This window comes from Varroa jacobsoni, unplaced genomic scaffold (assembly GCF_002532875.2).
Source record: "Varroa jacobsoni isolate VJ856 unplaced genomic scaffold, vjacob_1.0 scaffold_1068, whole genome shotgun sequence".
In the NCBI taxonomy this organism is placed as follows: Eukaryota; Metazoa; Arthropoda; class Arachnida; order Mesostigmata; family Varroidae; genus Varroa; species Varroa jacobsoni.
The window spans coordinates 72,335-86,418 of NW_019213970.1; the positions used below are offsets into that span (position 1 = coordinate 72,335).

At 43.0% G+C, this 14,084-nt stretch overlaps 2 protein-coding genes across 11 annotated transcripts in view; both read left to right on the top strand.

Annotated features, from left to right (window-relative positions):
- LOC111266264 (uncharacterized) overlaps nt 1–7,350 on the top strand; it is a 31,595-nt gene extending 24,245 nt beyond the window's left edge. For 4 of the 10 annotated variants that reach the window (XR_015313378.1, XR_002683990.2, XR_002683988.2 and 1 more), the window contains one exon: nt 6,291–7,350. Coding sequence is in view for 1 of the 10 variants with exons in the window: in XM_022843610.2 (XP_022699345.1) it covers nt 6,291–6,313 (23 nt within the window). In the remaining 9 variants the exon portion in view is untranslated. The other 6 variants (XR_015313377.1, XR_002683985.2, XR_002683986.2 and 3 more) reach the window with 6 other exon arrangements.
- LOC111266266 (uncharacterized) lies at nt 9–1,072 on the top strand. The gene is made up of 2 exons (XM_022843613.2): nt 9–289; nt 842–1,072. The coding sequence occupies exons 1-2, from the start codon at nt 80–82 to the stop codon at nt 992–994; spliced, it is 363 nt and encodes a 120-aa protein (XP_022699348.1). The 5' UTR covers nt 9–79; the 3' UTR covers nt 995–1,072.
- Nucleotides 7,351–14,084: the final 6,734 nt, after the last annotated feature.

A 14,084-nucleotide genomic window follows, 5' to 3' on the forward strand; every position in this document is an offset into this window, starting at 1 on the left:
TCAAACAATCAGATAAAAACATAAGCTATTCGAAATCCCCGAAACAAGCACTATTGAATGTGTGAACGCTTCGACCGACATGGCTCAGTCCGAGCTTGTCGAAGTTGTCGTGACAGATTTAACTTCTACCGATATTCCACAAAGGACCTCACTGATGATTAAGCCTTCCAGAGATTTGTACAGCGTTAATTTCTGTGGTGCCCGGAAACTTTTTGTGGTGGCATACGAGCAAGGCCAAAAGTCGACGATAACGACATGCCGAGTAACCCTTAAGCAGGTCCCCAATCAGGTAGTCAATCTGAGAACCCTGTAGACAGGGACTTCTCGTCATCTCGATATTAGTGAAGTGTTACCTTTACCAGAAACGCCGTTAGCAATCAAATCATATTACCGTAGGGCAATCTGCAAGAATACTTGGGGAACTTGTGCTCATAAAGCTCAATGACGACGGAAAGACTGTATCTATCCACCAAATAAGAACGGTGCATTATTACTGCTGAGAATAATTTCAGGGCCGATACCAGGCAAAAGGTATAAGGTCCTTTGCATATTCGTACAATAATATCGCAAGTGTCTTCGAGGCAACAGGAGAGACAGTGGTTAAAACAGTATTGTCATGTGCTTTAAATCTTTTAGGGGTGTTGCATTGTTAACTTCAGGTACTTACTTTTGCTCAGAACACACCACGCTAGGTCGTCGCTTGATTGTCGATCTAAGTGCTCAAATTTGCTTTTCTATTTAGACCTAACGACCAAAATAGTTAGCTAACACGTCTGCGTCAATAAGAAAATGTCTATTTAGTGTACGTTCTTCTATCTGTGTATTGTTCTCTGAATCGCAGCTTCTAATCGATGTAACAGGCCCATTTCGTTTACTTCCACTTGTTTCTACCGATGAGACACTCGTGTACGAAGAAGTGCGCGATGGTATCGAGGTAAAAGTCTACGTCAAAGGAGAGCCTGTCACTGAGACTCAATCCAGAACTTGCTCCTAGATGGAGCAAATCTACATGGGCACCCAGGATATTAGATGCTAGAAATAGAAATAGAAGAACTTTTGTTAAAACGAAAAACGTGTTTATCCATCTATGTAGAAAACAGCGTGTGAGTCGTATTTCATTGACTTAAACGATTTCCTGAGTAAGCCAGCGTACGTCGAGTACTTGAATGTTGCGTGAACTGCATAATATTATACATAAATCTCCGAGTGTACCGGAATTGAAAGGAGTTTATATACATATATATATTGGATGTTGGTCTTTGAAGATCCAATACGACTAGCGTCGCTGGGTTTTTTTGTCATAGTATAGTACTATTTGCCTAAGAACTAAAATTATGGACTGATTGTTGTGAAGCTTAGCACCGCCACCCAACTATTATGGTTACATTTCGAGGACCCAAAAAGGGAAAGGATATTTACTAAATAATTACTTTGCTTTTAAATATTTATATTGCATACATTACATTGTTACAAACGTCGCATTACATGATTACTGCTTAATCAGCAAGGCATTGCAATCCTCCCTGCTCGCTATAGATGGAGCGTAACCGTTCGGACGATTCTCTTTATATCTTGAAGACATCAATAGGAGTGTTGAACTTACAGATGTTTACATGTAAAGTACCGAAGTTTGTTGCCACATAAACGCAATTTATTGACCATAAAATCTGGGTCACAGGCAATTCGAATTACCCATGTAGCGCCGCAAAGTCACCCGAGTTTCAAGGATCACTGCCTTCGCCGGTCGCCTTGGTTGCATTGCCGAGAAAAATTCGAAAGTTTAATTGTGAAGCTTAATAATGGCATCAAAAATGTCGCGACAAATAGCAGCTGTCAGTCGTATTGTAATACTAGTAATAGGATCGATTTTATCTGTGACGAACTACGAAAATTAGGTTTTAGATACTCTTATTTTATTCTCTTGAGACGTTGGCAGGGGCGGCCTCGATGGCAAATGGACATTAACTATCCAAAAATTGAGCTCAATGCATGCCGTCAAAGAAAAGTGTGTATCAGGAAAAACTTTCTAAAAATAGAAACCTCAGGAAAGCCAGTTGTAGTGCCTCTGGTTGATTGAAGAAAACAGCTATTTAAGCTCCCTTCGTCGGTACCTCAATGCGGCCTTAAGATAGAAAATCAATGTCTAGCGAAATCTGAGAAGCTTATGACATCTAGTAGATAAATTGGCACCAATATTGTAAGATTGTTCTCCCTCTTTTTACATACATGTGTTGTCTGAGTGTTTAGTTAGCCCGAATGACTCCGACTCTGATCATCATAATAAATCTGTTCGATAATAACCTTATTTACTAATGAATGAATAGCAATAAAGCTTCGCGTCGAATGGAGCATATCGTGGTACACGACGGCAGTCATCGAGAAAGGGGCTCGTTCTCTTTTTATGTGTAAGGTCTAATAGTTGACTACTCTTTCCATGTTTTCTAATTCCGTAACAACGTGGACCTACGTGGATCGGCTATAACCGGTCTCAATCAGGTATAGTCCATTTGGTGCGCCGCAGTGCGTACTGAAATGTAAAGCGTCGTTTCCGTCGTCCTGTCAGCCACAGCTAAGATTTGCTTCTCATACTTCATAGCTTTTGCGTTAGTTCGATTTAGCGTTACTATTACTACTGGTCCAGCCAGTGTACGTATGCTTACGTTGCAGCACGCGTGATATTGTGGCGTCCTTCTGTACAATGGCCTCGAGTTGTGCCGGGAGGTTGACTGCTCGCCGGGAGGTCGCAGATTCGAAATAGGAGTCCGACTCGGCGTGTGTGCGATTGTGGGTGCTCCCTCGGCGACTGGGTACAGTTCGATGGGGTGATGTCAGCCAAGGGGATACTATCGAGGCATTGGCGGCCAACCCGACCCTATCTTCTATTGCTGAAGAGCGAACAAGGCGAAGGGTCGACGCAATGAAGGCATGTCGCAGAAGAGTAGTTCCAACGTAGTTTTCCGGAGACAATCGCCAGTAGCAGTACTTACTGGCAGTAGCGACAGCAGCCATTGAAGCACGGTGACGTTGAGGAAGAGACTTCATTAACGTTGTCGTCATCGTCAGCCTAACTTACCTAGCAGTATCTTCTCTGTGTAGCCACGAGCCACGCTCTCGCCGTTGTAGGCGTCGCTGCTTCTGCTTTTCAGAGCGCTGATGTTAGCCGGTCGAAGATAAAATATACCGCTATCGTGGCGCTGCTAGCGGCAGTTGTGGGAAGAGCAGCGAAATACAGATCAAGGTACAGAGCGAATTGCCGGCGGACAATAAATCGATGTTCAGCGTTGTTGACTTGACGATAATTCTTAATGTATAGAAGTATATTTTTAAACTCTGCTTAGTCTACCTGAATGCTAGCAAGGTAGCTTTAAACGGATAAGAAACCAGTTTAGAAATAAAAATTAGCAGAGATAACAAGGTGAGCGAAACAAATGGTACAAAGATAATATGTGTTGCCTAAATAGACTTCGATTCAGCTAGTCCGTATGCTGAATCTACTCTGAGATGTTGTGAACTACACCCAGTGCCTCATTTGCACCCGTGATCAGGTCCTCTTTTCTCGTCGTTCAATTATGCTTTAGGACTGGGAAGCATTGTCTGCACCAATCGGCCACTTGGTAAATCATGTCAGCATCTTATCTGGCTAGTATTAAATAAACGTTTGGTAATAATCGAAAGCGTAGAGTAAATCAGAATAAAATCATCAGGAACATTTCAACAGCTATTAGAAACATATACGAATCACAATGAATACATTTAAAGACTGAAATACATTCTTATCTTTGGTGAACTTGAAAAGACACCTAGATACTGTCCTGCGTCATATCTGCGCGGTCCAAGTAATAACAATCTTGAATTCTGCCCGCCTTTCTACTTGCTGGCGCCTAGTAACGCAGAACGCTTCCGCTAGCGAAGCTTGCGGGCAAGTTAACACTGGTTCTATCCTGTTTCGTATGTTTTCTCTCACCTCACGATTCCTCTCGCTAAAGGACTGGTTAAAGATTAGCTAGCCATCCAGTAGCTTAGCTGGATATCTAGAGACGCGAGTGGCTGAGTGAGTGAGCTATCCTATTCCTTCCTTTACTGCTTACTCCTTGCTTGGTTTCATTCTCGTACGCCATCAGCACCCATCGCCGCTCGTATGGCAACACCAGGACGTTGTATTGTGTTGCGTCCTGTTGTTGCGTAGCATGTCGTACGGGTGTGTGTATGTGTGTGCGTGTGCCTGCGTGCGTCTTGCCCAGCTACTGCTTTTGTTATTGTTGTTGCTGCCGGGAGCTGGCATGGTCGACGCGGCCGTCGTCATCGTTTTCATCGTTAATTACATCTATTCGCCAGGAGGCGCCCACCCGTAGCTACCAACGCCATAGCAGGCAGCAGCCTCCTTCGAGTGTTTACACTTGTCAATTAAACGACCTTTTTCATTCGTCGACGAGGCGGCTGCGGTGGCCAGGAGTGGCTGCTCAGGATTGGCTGACGCTCGGCTACCACGACCAATCGCCACTGAGACGCCTTTGGGATAGCTGAATTCGTTCGCTGATTGGTCCGTTTCCGTGGGGGGTTTTTCGGCGACCACCGCCTCCTCTGCTGGTTGTGTTTTGTTCGTTTGCGGGCTGTAGCAGCTTACAGTGGAGTAAGCACCCCCAGCGCCAGCTGAAGCAGAGAACAGGCGTTTAACAGGCAGAGATAGACAAGCGTCGCGGCGTTGCCGCGGGTAGTACCGCAACCCAGTGCGCGACGCGATGCGCTGTAGGCGCTGTAGACTCACTCAGTTCAACACAGAGAATCACCGCTACCAGCGACCGTCAATGTATTGAGCTCCGTGCCACTGGACCGTACCGTGGGGCTTCAAAGTGAGGGAGCTTCTCTCTTGTGAGGGTGCAGCGACTGAAGTAAAAATAGGACCATGTGAGTTGATTTTTGGGAAAGATATGAATCTTAAGACGGATGAAACACAACCGTGAAGAGAGTAGTACGACTAAATAAAACGGCGTGTACATATCCAGTGTATGTATGAAGACAGGTCGGATACTGAAACTCGCGTGTTGAAACAAAACGGAAATAGATGACGATAGTTATACATTTAAGGCATTTCGACGTGGTAAAAATGTATACAATTTGTTATCACATCTTGCATACGTGTTTGATTAATACAGTTATTAGTAACTGACTATCTTGAACACCGTTTAGAAGATGCTTAATATTTGTATGAAAAGCTTGATGCAATTATATGTAATGCTGGCTATGATAGAGCCCCTAATAAAGACCATGGGATCAACTAGTTTAACGAAATTCAGCAGACTTTACTGTCCTTGAGCTGCTTTTCATTGCTCGTGCTGCCATTACAACTTGTACGAATAAACGAATAAAAATACAATCTTTAGCTCAAAGTTAAAATCCTAATCCAAGCCGCCAGAAACTAGAACAACAAGTTCTGTTTGGTGTCGCCCGTATCGGTAACTCAGAACTGGACTAGGAGGACCAAAAATTTGCCAGCAAAACCCAGTTAGCGACTGGCTTAATACGGTAAGCTGTTTCGGATAAAATAATGGACGATGCCATCATTTGAAATCAGTATATAAGCGATTTATTATTATTATTACTATAGTGAACCTATTATTGTGTTGTTTTTTATGGTACACTATTCTTCGCCATATATATATATATATATATATAAGACAATGTATTATTCTTAATAGAAATAAATGTCGCATATAAGGAAACAGTCCGACGAAACCGCTACGCAATCGAAAAGCCTTGTGAGATTCCTCACTGCGACGGAAGAACCGAGCACACAGAGGGAAAGAGTCGATCGTAGTGTACTTCAGACCAAATCCCCTCAATGAAAGACTGGGCGGAGCCTAGTCAATCAAATGACTTCAAAGGCAGTGTTGCGATGGTCGACACGAGTTTGCTCGTTGCCAGTTTACTCTGTATAATATTAGTAAGAAAATCACTAGACATTTAAAACAAATGCTATCATACATTACATGATCTTAAAATATCTACTAGAATAAGAACTGTGCAATTAAGTATTTGTTTCTTCAAAGCTCAAAAAATTTCTCTCCAAAAATTAACCCCAAAGGTCAGGTATACTTATGATCGTGAGTAATCAGCATCACCGTGCGCGCGGCACACGAGCTTCAATGATACTCCTCCTCAAGCTAAAATATGCTCATTTGTTGATGATTTATAGGTAGAAGTGATTGGTCCCCGATTTATTTTAACAATCGTCAATTGGCCACTGTCATGATTGCAAGATAGCAGTTCGTATATGATCTGTCTGTTTCCAGGTGTCGGCACGTTATTCGATTAGCTGAATTAGTGAGGCAAAGCGCAAATAGCATTTCTGTTGCTTGTTGTTGTAGCGTGAGTGAAGATTGTCAAGATACGTACGTCCGCGACTTCGACGAGGCGCTTTATTGGGCTTTGGCTCGAGGCCTAAGGGAAACCAAGAAGACGTGCGTCGTCCACTATAGTTTCGCCGCTAAGCCACCAGACGGCGCCAGGGGTCGCGCGCCAACGAGACCCTGCAGAAAAATGAGGGTTCGCTTTGGGACGCTTGTGAAGCAGTCGAGGTGGTCTGAATAAGAGACTCTGCATAGCTGCCATGCAGGGCTTCTGAAGTAAAGCAGAACAAACGAAGTAAGAGTAGATGCTGCATAGTAATACAGTAGTAGAATAAAGGGAGCAAGCTCCAAATTTATCTCATGCCGACAGAATAGCATTTGATTAGGTTATTAAGACAAACGTAACAACTAGATACTGTTATTTAAATGTACATAAAGAAAATGCAATATATAAATGTAAATATATATCAAAATTTACATGCGTTTAGATCAGCCTCATTGGACTTACTTGTTCTACTTTACTACGTAACAAGTGATACGGCATATTTGAAAGGTTTTTATATTTTAGGTGTTTTGAGCAAATTCAAGTCCCCAAAAAGTGATATATGCGTCAATTATCGACTCGTATAAAGGTAAATTGATTTTTAGGATGAAGCAAAAGTAGGTTTACCGTTTAAAAACGTATAAGTCTTCAATAAAAGGTATCTTGCCTTTTTTTGGAGGAAGTCCCCAATTGAAGTAACTATTGTTGCAACTGGAAGCCTACCCGTTTCCCCTATTTATATACACAATCTTCTTCGTGCCTTTACTCAATGCTGTGTGTATTATATCAAAGGTTGATTTGGCTCAATACCGCAGTGCCCGCACCGCCACAGAGAACCTCTGCCTGTGAAAGAATACTCCTGCTGAGCTGAAAATGTTGAATTTGTCAGACCAGATCGCTAATCATTTGAGGACATTCGTAAATATATTTGCTCATGATAGCCGTTGCAAGACGCATTTATTTATTGTAGTATTCTTTTATATCTGTTCTAAAGGTTTCGTTTATTAGCATACGCATGTGACAAGGCCAATATCTGCCTATTATCATTTTGACGAAAAGCTAAGCTACCAAATATATATTCGAGAAAAAATACCAAAGTAAAATACATAAACTATAAGGATAATTAGTTTCCGCCATATTTTCATTCTTATAAACCACGTAGCACAATCGTATAGCTAAATAGGCCAACGTAGGCCTGCTTTGTTTCACATGTTACATATTCGTTCCAAATATTTTATACCAAAGCTCATATACGGACATCGTACGCAGCCGGCCATTTATTTCTATGCATATATTCAATGTAAAGTCCTGTGTTGCCCCGAGTTGTTAATTGAGTCAAGCCCCCCCGCTTTTATTTTTTCGCCTCTATAAACAGTCTCTTTTCTAGGGCTAATCCTATCAAAGATTACGTCACCTTCAGCTAACCAGTAAGACCATTACAAGGTAGATGTATGAGGGACAATCGGTAGCTAGCCTACGGAGCGAGTATTAAGCCGTAACATAATTTTCTGTGGGCTCGCCTTGAAGCGCCCACAGTTTACTTCGTTCCCAGCCAACGAACTCGTTTTCCATAACGTCAGCGTTACTAACTAACTCAGCCCATCACATTTCACCCCAGGCCAATCATATCCTGAGGAAGTAGCTTAATTGCTTCGTTCCGTACTTTCATCATTCGGGGACAATAAACAGCCTCTACCGCCGTAAGATAGACTCATATCGCCAACCAGCACAAGCGAGTCGTTTCAAGCTTTTTCTGGTAATATAAGCAGTGGCAGCAACAACAACAATAGCAACAGGAATTTGTGAATCTGATGCCCTTAACCCTCTTGCTCGTCCAGAACAGTGTTCCCACTTTAACTATGTAGATGAACGAGCTCGTCGCAAAAAGTGAGGACGTGATTAGGCTGCATTGTCTGCCCATACTAGCTTGCGCTTACCCGAAGGCTAATTAATCACTGAGGAAAATCCCCGTTCACACCTAAAGCTTCGGAGTCTCTAAAGAGCAAAAAAAAAAACGAAAAATCTGATTCCGTCCTAGCGAGAACAGGCGCGTTTCAGTTGGTTTCTTTTTCCGGGTAGATTTCAAGAAGGAGTCAATCGTTCGTTGCCAGGTAACCTCCTGGATGGGGGAACGGCTGCAACTAGAGACGGGGTATATGACTGGGCGCCAAAGGATGCCACTGGGCCTTTCTCAAAAGAAACGTCGGCTTTCGAAGCACGTTCGTATCGCCGATCCTTTTTTCAACTTGCAGAATTTCTAGTAAAGAATTCAGCGTATTGAGACTAACGCCGGTTAGATAAAGTAGTAGTATTTGTAACCTGGGAAGACTTTTCAGCGGTGAGCAAAACAGTCATACCGCTTTTCTAAATGAAACTAGAAAATCTATGTACAGTCACGCTTGTATAATCGACATAATATTAACCATTAGCGTTACACTAGGAATTTTATATGTATCAGTTATATTTTGGTCAAGCAAGAGGAATATCATAAAATACGATGAATTTACTACACACACAATATGAACATCATTATTTTAGTCCTTCCTTATATATGTTATCTGGGCCTTGCACTGACCAGTGCTATTGTACCCTTGCATCATTAAGGCGCAGGTAGCTCGTAACGGAGATATTTGCATCATCAGGATCAGACGATGGGTTCACTCCTTTATTTTCCTGTGGTACCTTCTAAGATATTTTTCTCTTACCCCATCGAGTGGCGTAGGCTCATATCCTGCGGAGTCGATTTATCTCCTAGCATTATCCTTTCGCTCCCCTTTTCATCTGTTCTCCCTGTTGCCCCTAGGTCCTATCGTAAGTCTCTGTTACGATCCCCATATCAGCCATACCAGTGCTCGGTCATCGCCCTATGGATTCTTTCTCTCCCTTTGATTCTCCCAAACGCTTTCGGAATGCTTGTCCTATTTTGCGCCGTGTTCTGCAAGGCGACCACGAATCTACTATACTTCGCTTCAAAGTCGAACTCCGTTCAGGTGAGCCTGGTCCTGCAACCATTCACCAAGCATACAAGCCTTTGGACAAACCGCTCCTTGAGACGGCGGTACTGCTAATTCCGTTGCTCTTGATAGCTACGTGCGGTTCACACTCGTTCTGTTTTTGGCATCAGCGCCCACGAAAGGTTGTAAAACGCTTAGTATTCCTAAGTGTTCCGGTCGCCATCAAGACTATTTACTTGTTAGGGACTATCATTGGAGGAAACAAGTAAGCATTCTAGCCGAAAAATGTGGTAGGAGTCAAGCAAGCAGTGAGATACATGCTAGAATTTTAAAACAAGAGTTGGTTAAGAGAAAATCTGTCTGAAAGCTGTTTCAGGCATTTGCACTCTAATGACTGAAGAAATCGTTGCAAATATGTCGGGTACTTTTTATGCATCACACAATAATAAGACGAACCAAAGAAAGTTAGGAATACGTTTTTACAACTCTTCTGCGCTGACAACAACCCTGAATAGTCAGATTATACATGCGGCATTTTCTGATATCTTGTGATCGCTATGATGGGTTACATGTCTCACCAACATTCATCTAATCATCTATACTGCCTTCAATTGATTCGCTTCGTCCGGGCGAGATGGTCAAAATATACAATCATGCTAAAGAAGAGTTCTAATAGAACCTGAAGATTGATTAATGTCGCTTTTATGCGTCCCCATTCTTCGTCAAAATTTTCTACAAGATATATTATATATTACATTGTATACCAGACAAAGGATGCTACCAGATGATAACTTATAGTCTAGATACAATCTAATTTCGAAGCAAACAACACCTTTGTTCACCTCGTAGAACCTTTATTTATCGTAGATTAGCCAGCGACATCCTGATACCATTATGTATGCTCTTACCACCTCGTTGCTTCACTAGTTAGTCGTGTGCTTCAACTTGTTTGGATTTCACTCCGACCGCTAGGTGGGTTGGTCTATCCGCAAGTATAGGTCCCAGACTGTCGGTGGCATCCTTGTCACTGACTAAGCCTGTTCTAAGGACATAGGATTGGGGCCGTGTGGTGATAGGAGTTCTACAGCGGGGCTCGGTGAGGCAGTCGAGGACAAGCTACCTCTTCGTCTTTGGCTCCTTTCGCAACGTGCCGTCGTTCGGGAGCTCAGGCCTTGTTTCCTTAACCCCTATGTGAGGTCACTCCATTGTATAGCACACGAGTATGCTGAGACGAACTAACGATACGAGTCTACTTCGGTAACATGGGAGATACTAAATCGAACGATCCCAGGATAGTCACTCAGTAACTACACTTGTGCCACACTACCCTAAACCCTTAAACCTCGGCGTGTCAAAGACAACATTTGATGGCGAGTAGGCTACGACCTGACGTGTGCAGCTATGCCTATATACACATGTTAATGTAACATCATGTGCTAGCTCGCATGTGTAGAAATCTGCCTTTTTTTTTCTGCATTTATATGAGCATGCCTTGGTCTAGTACGTGCATAGTACAGTTAGCATAGTCTACTTCAAAAGAATTATCCTGGACATTCTGTACAATTGATTCCTCTTCAAAAAACTATTAGGCAGGCCCTATTCAATAGGCGGTTAACCAAAGCCTTGCAAAATGCAGAACCTCAAGCTCTAAGCTATCACACTTGTTGTCCGTGGAAAAGATTCTGTAGCCAGTAGCTCCTAAGAAGGCTTATGACACCCGAAAGCTAAAGAAGTTAAGCTGTAAAAGGCGAATTTATGCAGGAAAAGTCAGGCACCAAGCGTTAAGGAAAAATGGGACTGAGGTAAAGTTCGTTTTTTTTTCGTGTCAAGGTTAGAGCAATAGCGCACTGTACGATAACTCCCTTTAGGGTTCCATGGAGACAAGCTCTTCATGACCCGAATCCTATCGTCTTCGTTCGTTTTTTCATAGCTCGGCCCTGTAGATGAACCAGACATCGACGCAGTTCCACGCGCTCACCGTTCTTGTATAATGACACCAATGCGTCCCTTATCTTGCATAATAATGCTGATAATAATTGCACATTGCGTATTGCCCTCTAGATTGATGGCGGTTCTGACGATGGTGGTAGAGCGGTTGCGCTGCGCAGGGTTGACACCGTTTGCTGCTTGCTACGGGTCCGAATGAAGGAGAATGAAGACGAAGAGCTTGAGGTACGGATGGCTTTCCAATTTGGCCAAGTAGTCCGAAGTAGATGCCGTCGGTAATAGTATGAAGTAGGTGGAAAAGTAAGAGAGAAGGGCGATTGCGCGTGGGACGGATGCTTGTCGGTCATAGGGAGGACGAAGACTAAGCAGCACTGAGCGAAATCTGACGCCTGCTCTCACATAGCGCGTGGGTCTGGAGGCTAGGGATCCAGTTTTCCTACTATTGAACCCAAGAACAGGCATCCTCTGGTCGGACGAGACCTGCTTACACTGTCGCTAGAGTGACTACTTAACGAGCCGAACTCGAGACTGCCATCATATACCAATTGGACTCAGCATCGGAGATGGGAAGTATGGAATTCACTATATGATATATAGAAAAAAGTAGTTCTCTAGTGGAGGTAATGCCACAGTCACAATATGCGATACTTTGATTACTTCTAAACATCACTCCAGCATTTAAAGTTCTAATCATTGCGGTAAGAAAAGCCTCCTTGATGCCCAGCTTGTTACCCAATTGTAGAATGCTTTAATCATAAATAAAAATTACTTTAATAGGAGCATCTTTAATATCACCTAGACACTTATGTAACTTAAGTGAATCTACAATTCGTTAGCAAGCAATGGTCGCTAGAAGCGTCAGTCAGTTTGAAAATCATGTTCAGGTCTGTGTTTTTTGACCTAAGCGGATGGAAAGATGTGATTAACATAGATAAACAGTGCCGAGTGCTTATATCAAGTTCCTAGCTATTGATGAGTATAAGCGAAAAGAGGCTAAGTTTCTGTTTTTCGAAGTCGAAAATGCTGGTAGAGCCTATCGAAGATTGGTGAAACACTGCGTAAAAAGCCCTTCAACAGCTTGTTACTGATACAACAAATTTTAAGAACGGAAATTAGAAGGTTGCCATATTCACAGTTGACACCGATGGCATTTATTATTACGAGGTGCTGCCCAAAACGGAAACGGTCAATGCTCCTAGATATATCGGGTTCCTTGAGAACGTCCTGAATGTGCTGCGATCGACAAGATATAGCGTAATTGCTCGACATCAACGCACGAGCCTTTCGTCACGCTTCAATCTCAGCCTAAATTCATGAAAGTAGGATCGAACTTTGGCCCTTACATTCCGCAGATTCGAAGGTCATATAGCATGATTTACGAATTAGTCAGCTCCAGACCCTGTCTAATCTACAAAAATCTTATTTTTTATCTTTCATTTTTAATAAATGAATTAAGGAAAGCGACGCCGTGTTACTTAATGCAATCATGTGGCGTTCCTGATGACGTGAGGATCTCAGCACTAATTTTCGTAAGACAACGTTGAAATCTTTATCTATGTCTACGAAGCGCATGTCTATAATGTGCGACAAAGAAACAAGCAAAAGATCAAGATACGATTCTGTTTTATTATATTATGTCATATTTATCTAGTATTAATTAACAGTCTCGATCGTGGTTTTTACATAGTCTCACATTAATTCTAATATTAAAAATAGTGATAAACAAAATGTAATCAAGCTAGAGAAACTCACCGATAGTCACAAACCCTTTGGAGATTTCTGCTCCCAATAGCTCATAGCATTTCTTCTCTGGATACTCATGTCACTATCACACATTTATACAATAGCTAATCATCGCAGAATCAGTGCTTACCTACAAAAGGCATTTTATCGATTTCGTTCAGTGCCCGGATTCGTCTCTCTCGGTTCTTTTTGCGGGCCACGATTCCCACGTAGCGTGCGGCCTCTGCTTCGAACACGGATATGTTCCTCCGATGCGGTAGCCATAGTTATCAAAACCAGCAGAGAGGCCAGCGGCCGAAGACAGCAGGGCTAGTCGCAATGTGTAGTACTGAAGTGAAGCACATTGCACTAATCCCAGTGGGGAGCCGCTTTGCACGTGTCTTTCTCTTCCTATCTGTCGTCCCTTGTGGTTCACCCATTGGTCGCTTCTAACTCAGTTACCCTGAGTTGTCCTGAAGACTTGGTTGGTCGGCAGCTTCTGCCGGGTTGCCTCTACGGCTCAGACAGACGAACATGACCACGCACGCCCATACACGCACAGACCGGGCCATGTCAGCAAGGATATGCCATTTTCGCTACCGGTATACGGATCATCGGTGCTAGACTGTATTTCGCGGTCCTGCACCTTTTCGTGCAACCTCCAATGTTTTGTTGGTCCGCTCTCGTTACCTCCGCCGCTTGCGTTCTTATTGTCCTGCAATTATCTCTTTGGCCTAGTGGGGAAATTGCTTCTGAGACGGTGGACCATCTTGGTCTTCATTCGTTCGATGATTCGAAAACGTACACGCTGTTGAATCGGTGTGACCGCAGCCGATCCTGGGTTACTCTAAAGTGAGTTACTCGATTGAGGGGCTGTAGTTCAAGTTTGCGAACTTAGTAAAAATCAACTACAAAAATCAGCTGACGAAAAGGTGAACCTGTTTTACTGAGCATTATCTCACGTGCAATTAGCGCCTATTTCACCCCATTTGCGGTGCCGATTTGTTTGTGGAACGGAGACAGCGTGAAATGTTTTTAGATTTCAGATAACCTGGCGTTAAGTTTACTTTG

Bases quoted from the DNA above. Each gene is read 5' to 3' on its own strand.
- LOC111266266 (XM_022843613.2), top strand. From the start codon at position 80: ATGGCTCAGTCCGAGCTTGTCGAAGTTGTCGTGACAGATTTAACTTCT. The intron at 290-841 runs GTAGTCAATCTG...TCTGAATCGCAG, and splicing joins TTAAGCAGGTCCCCAATCAG to CTTCTAATCGATGTAACAGG.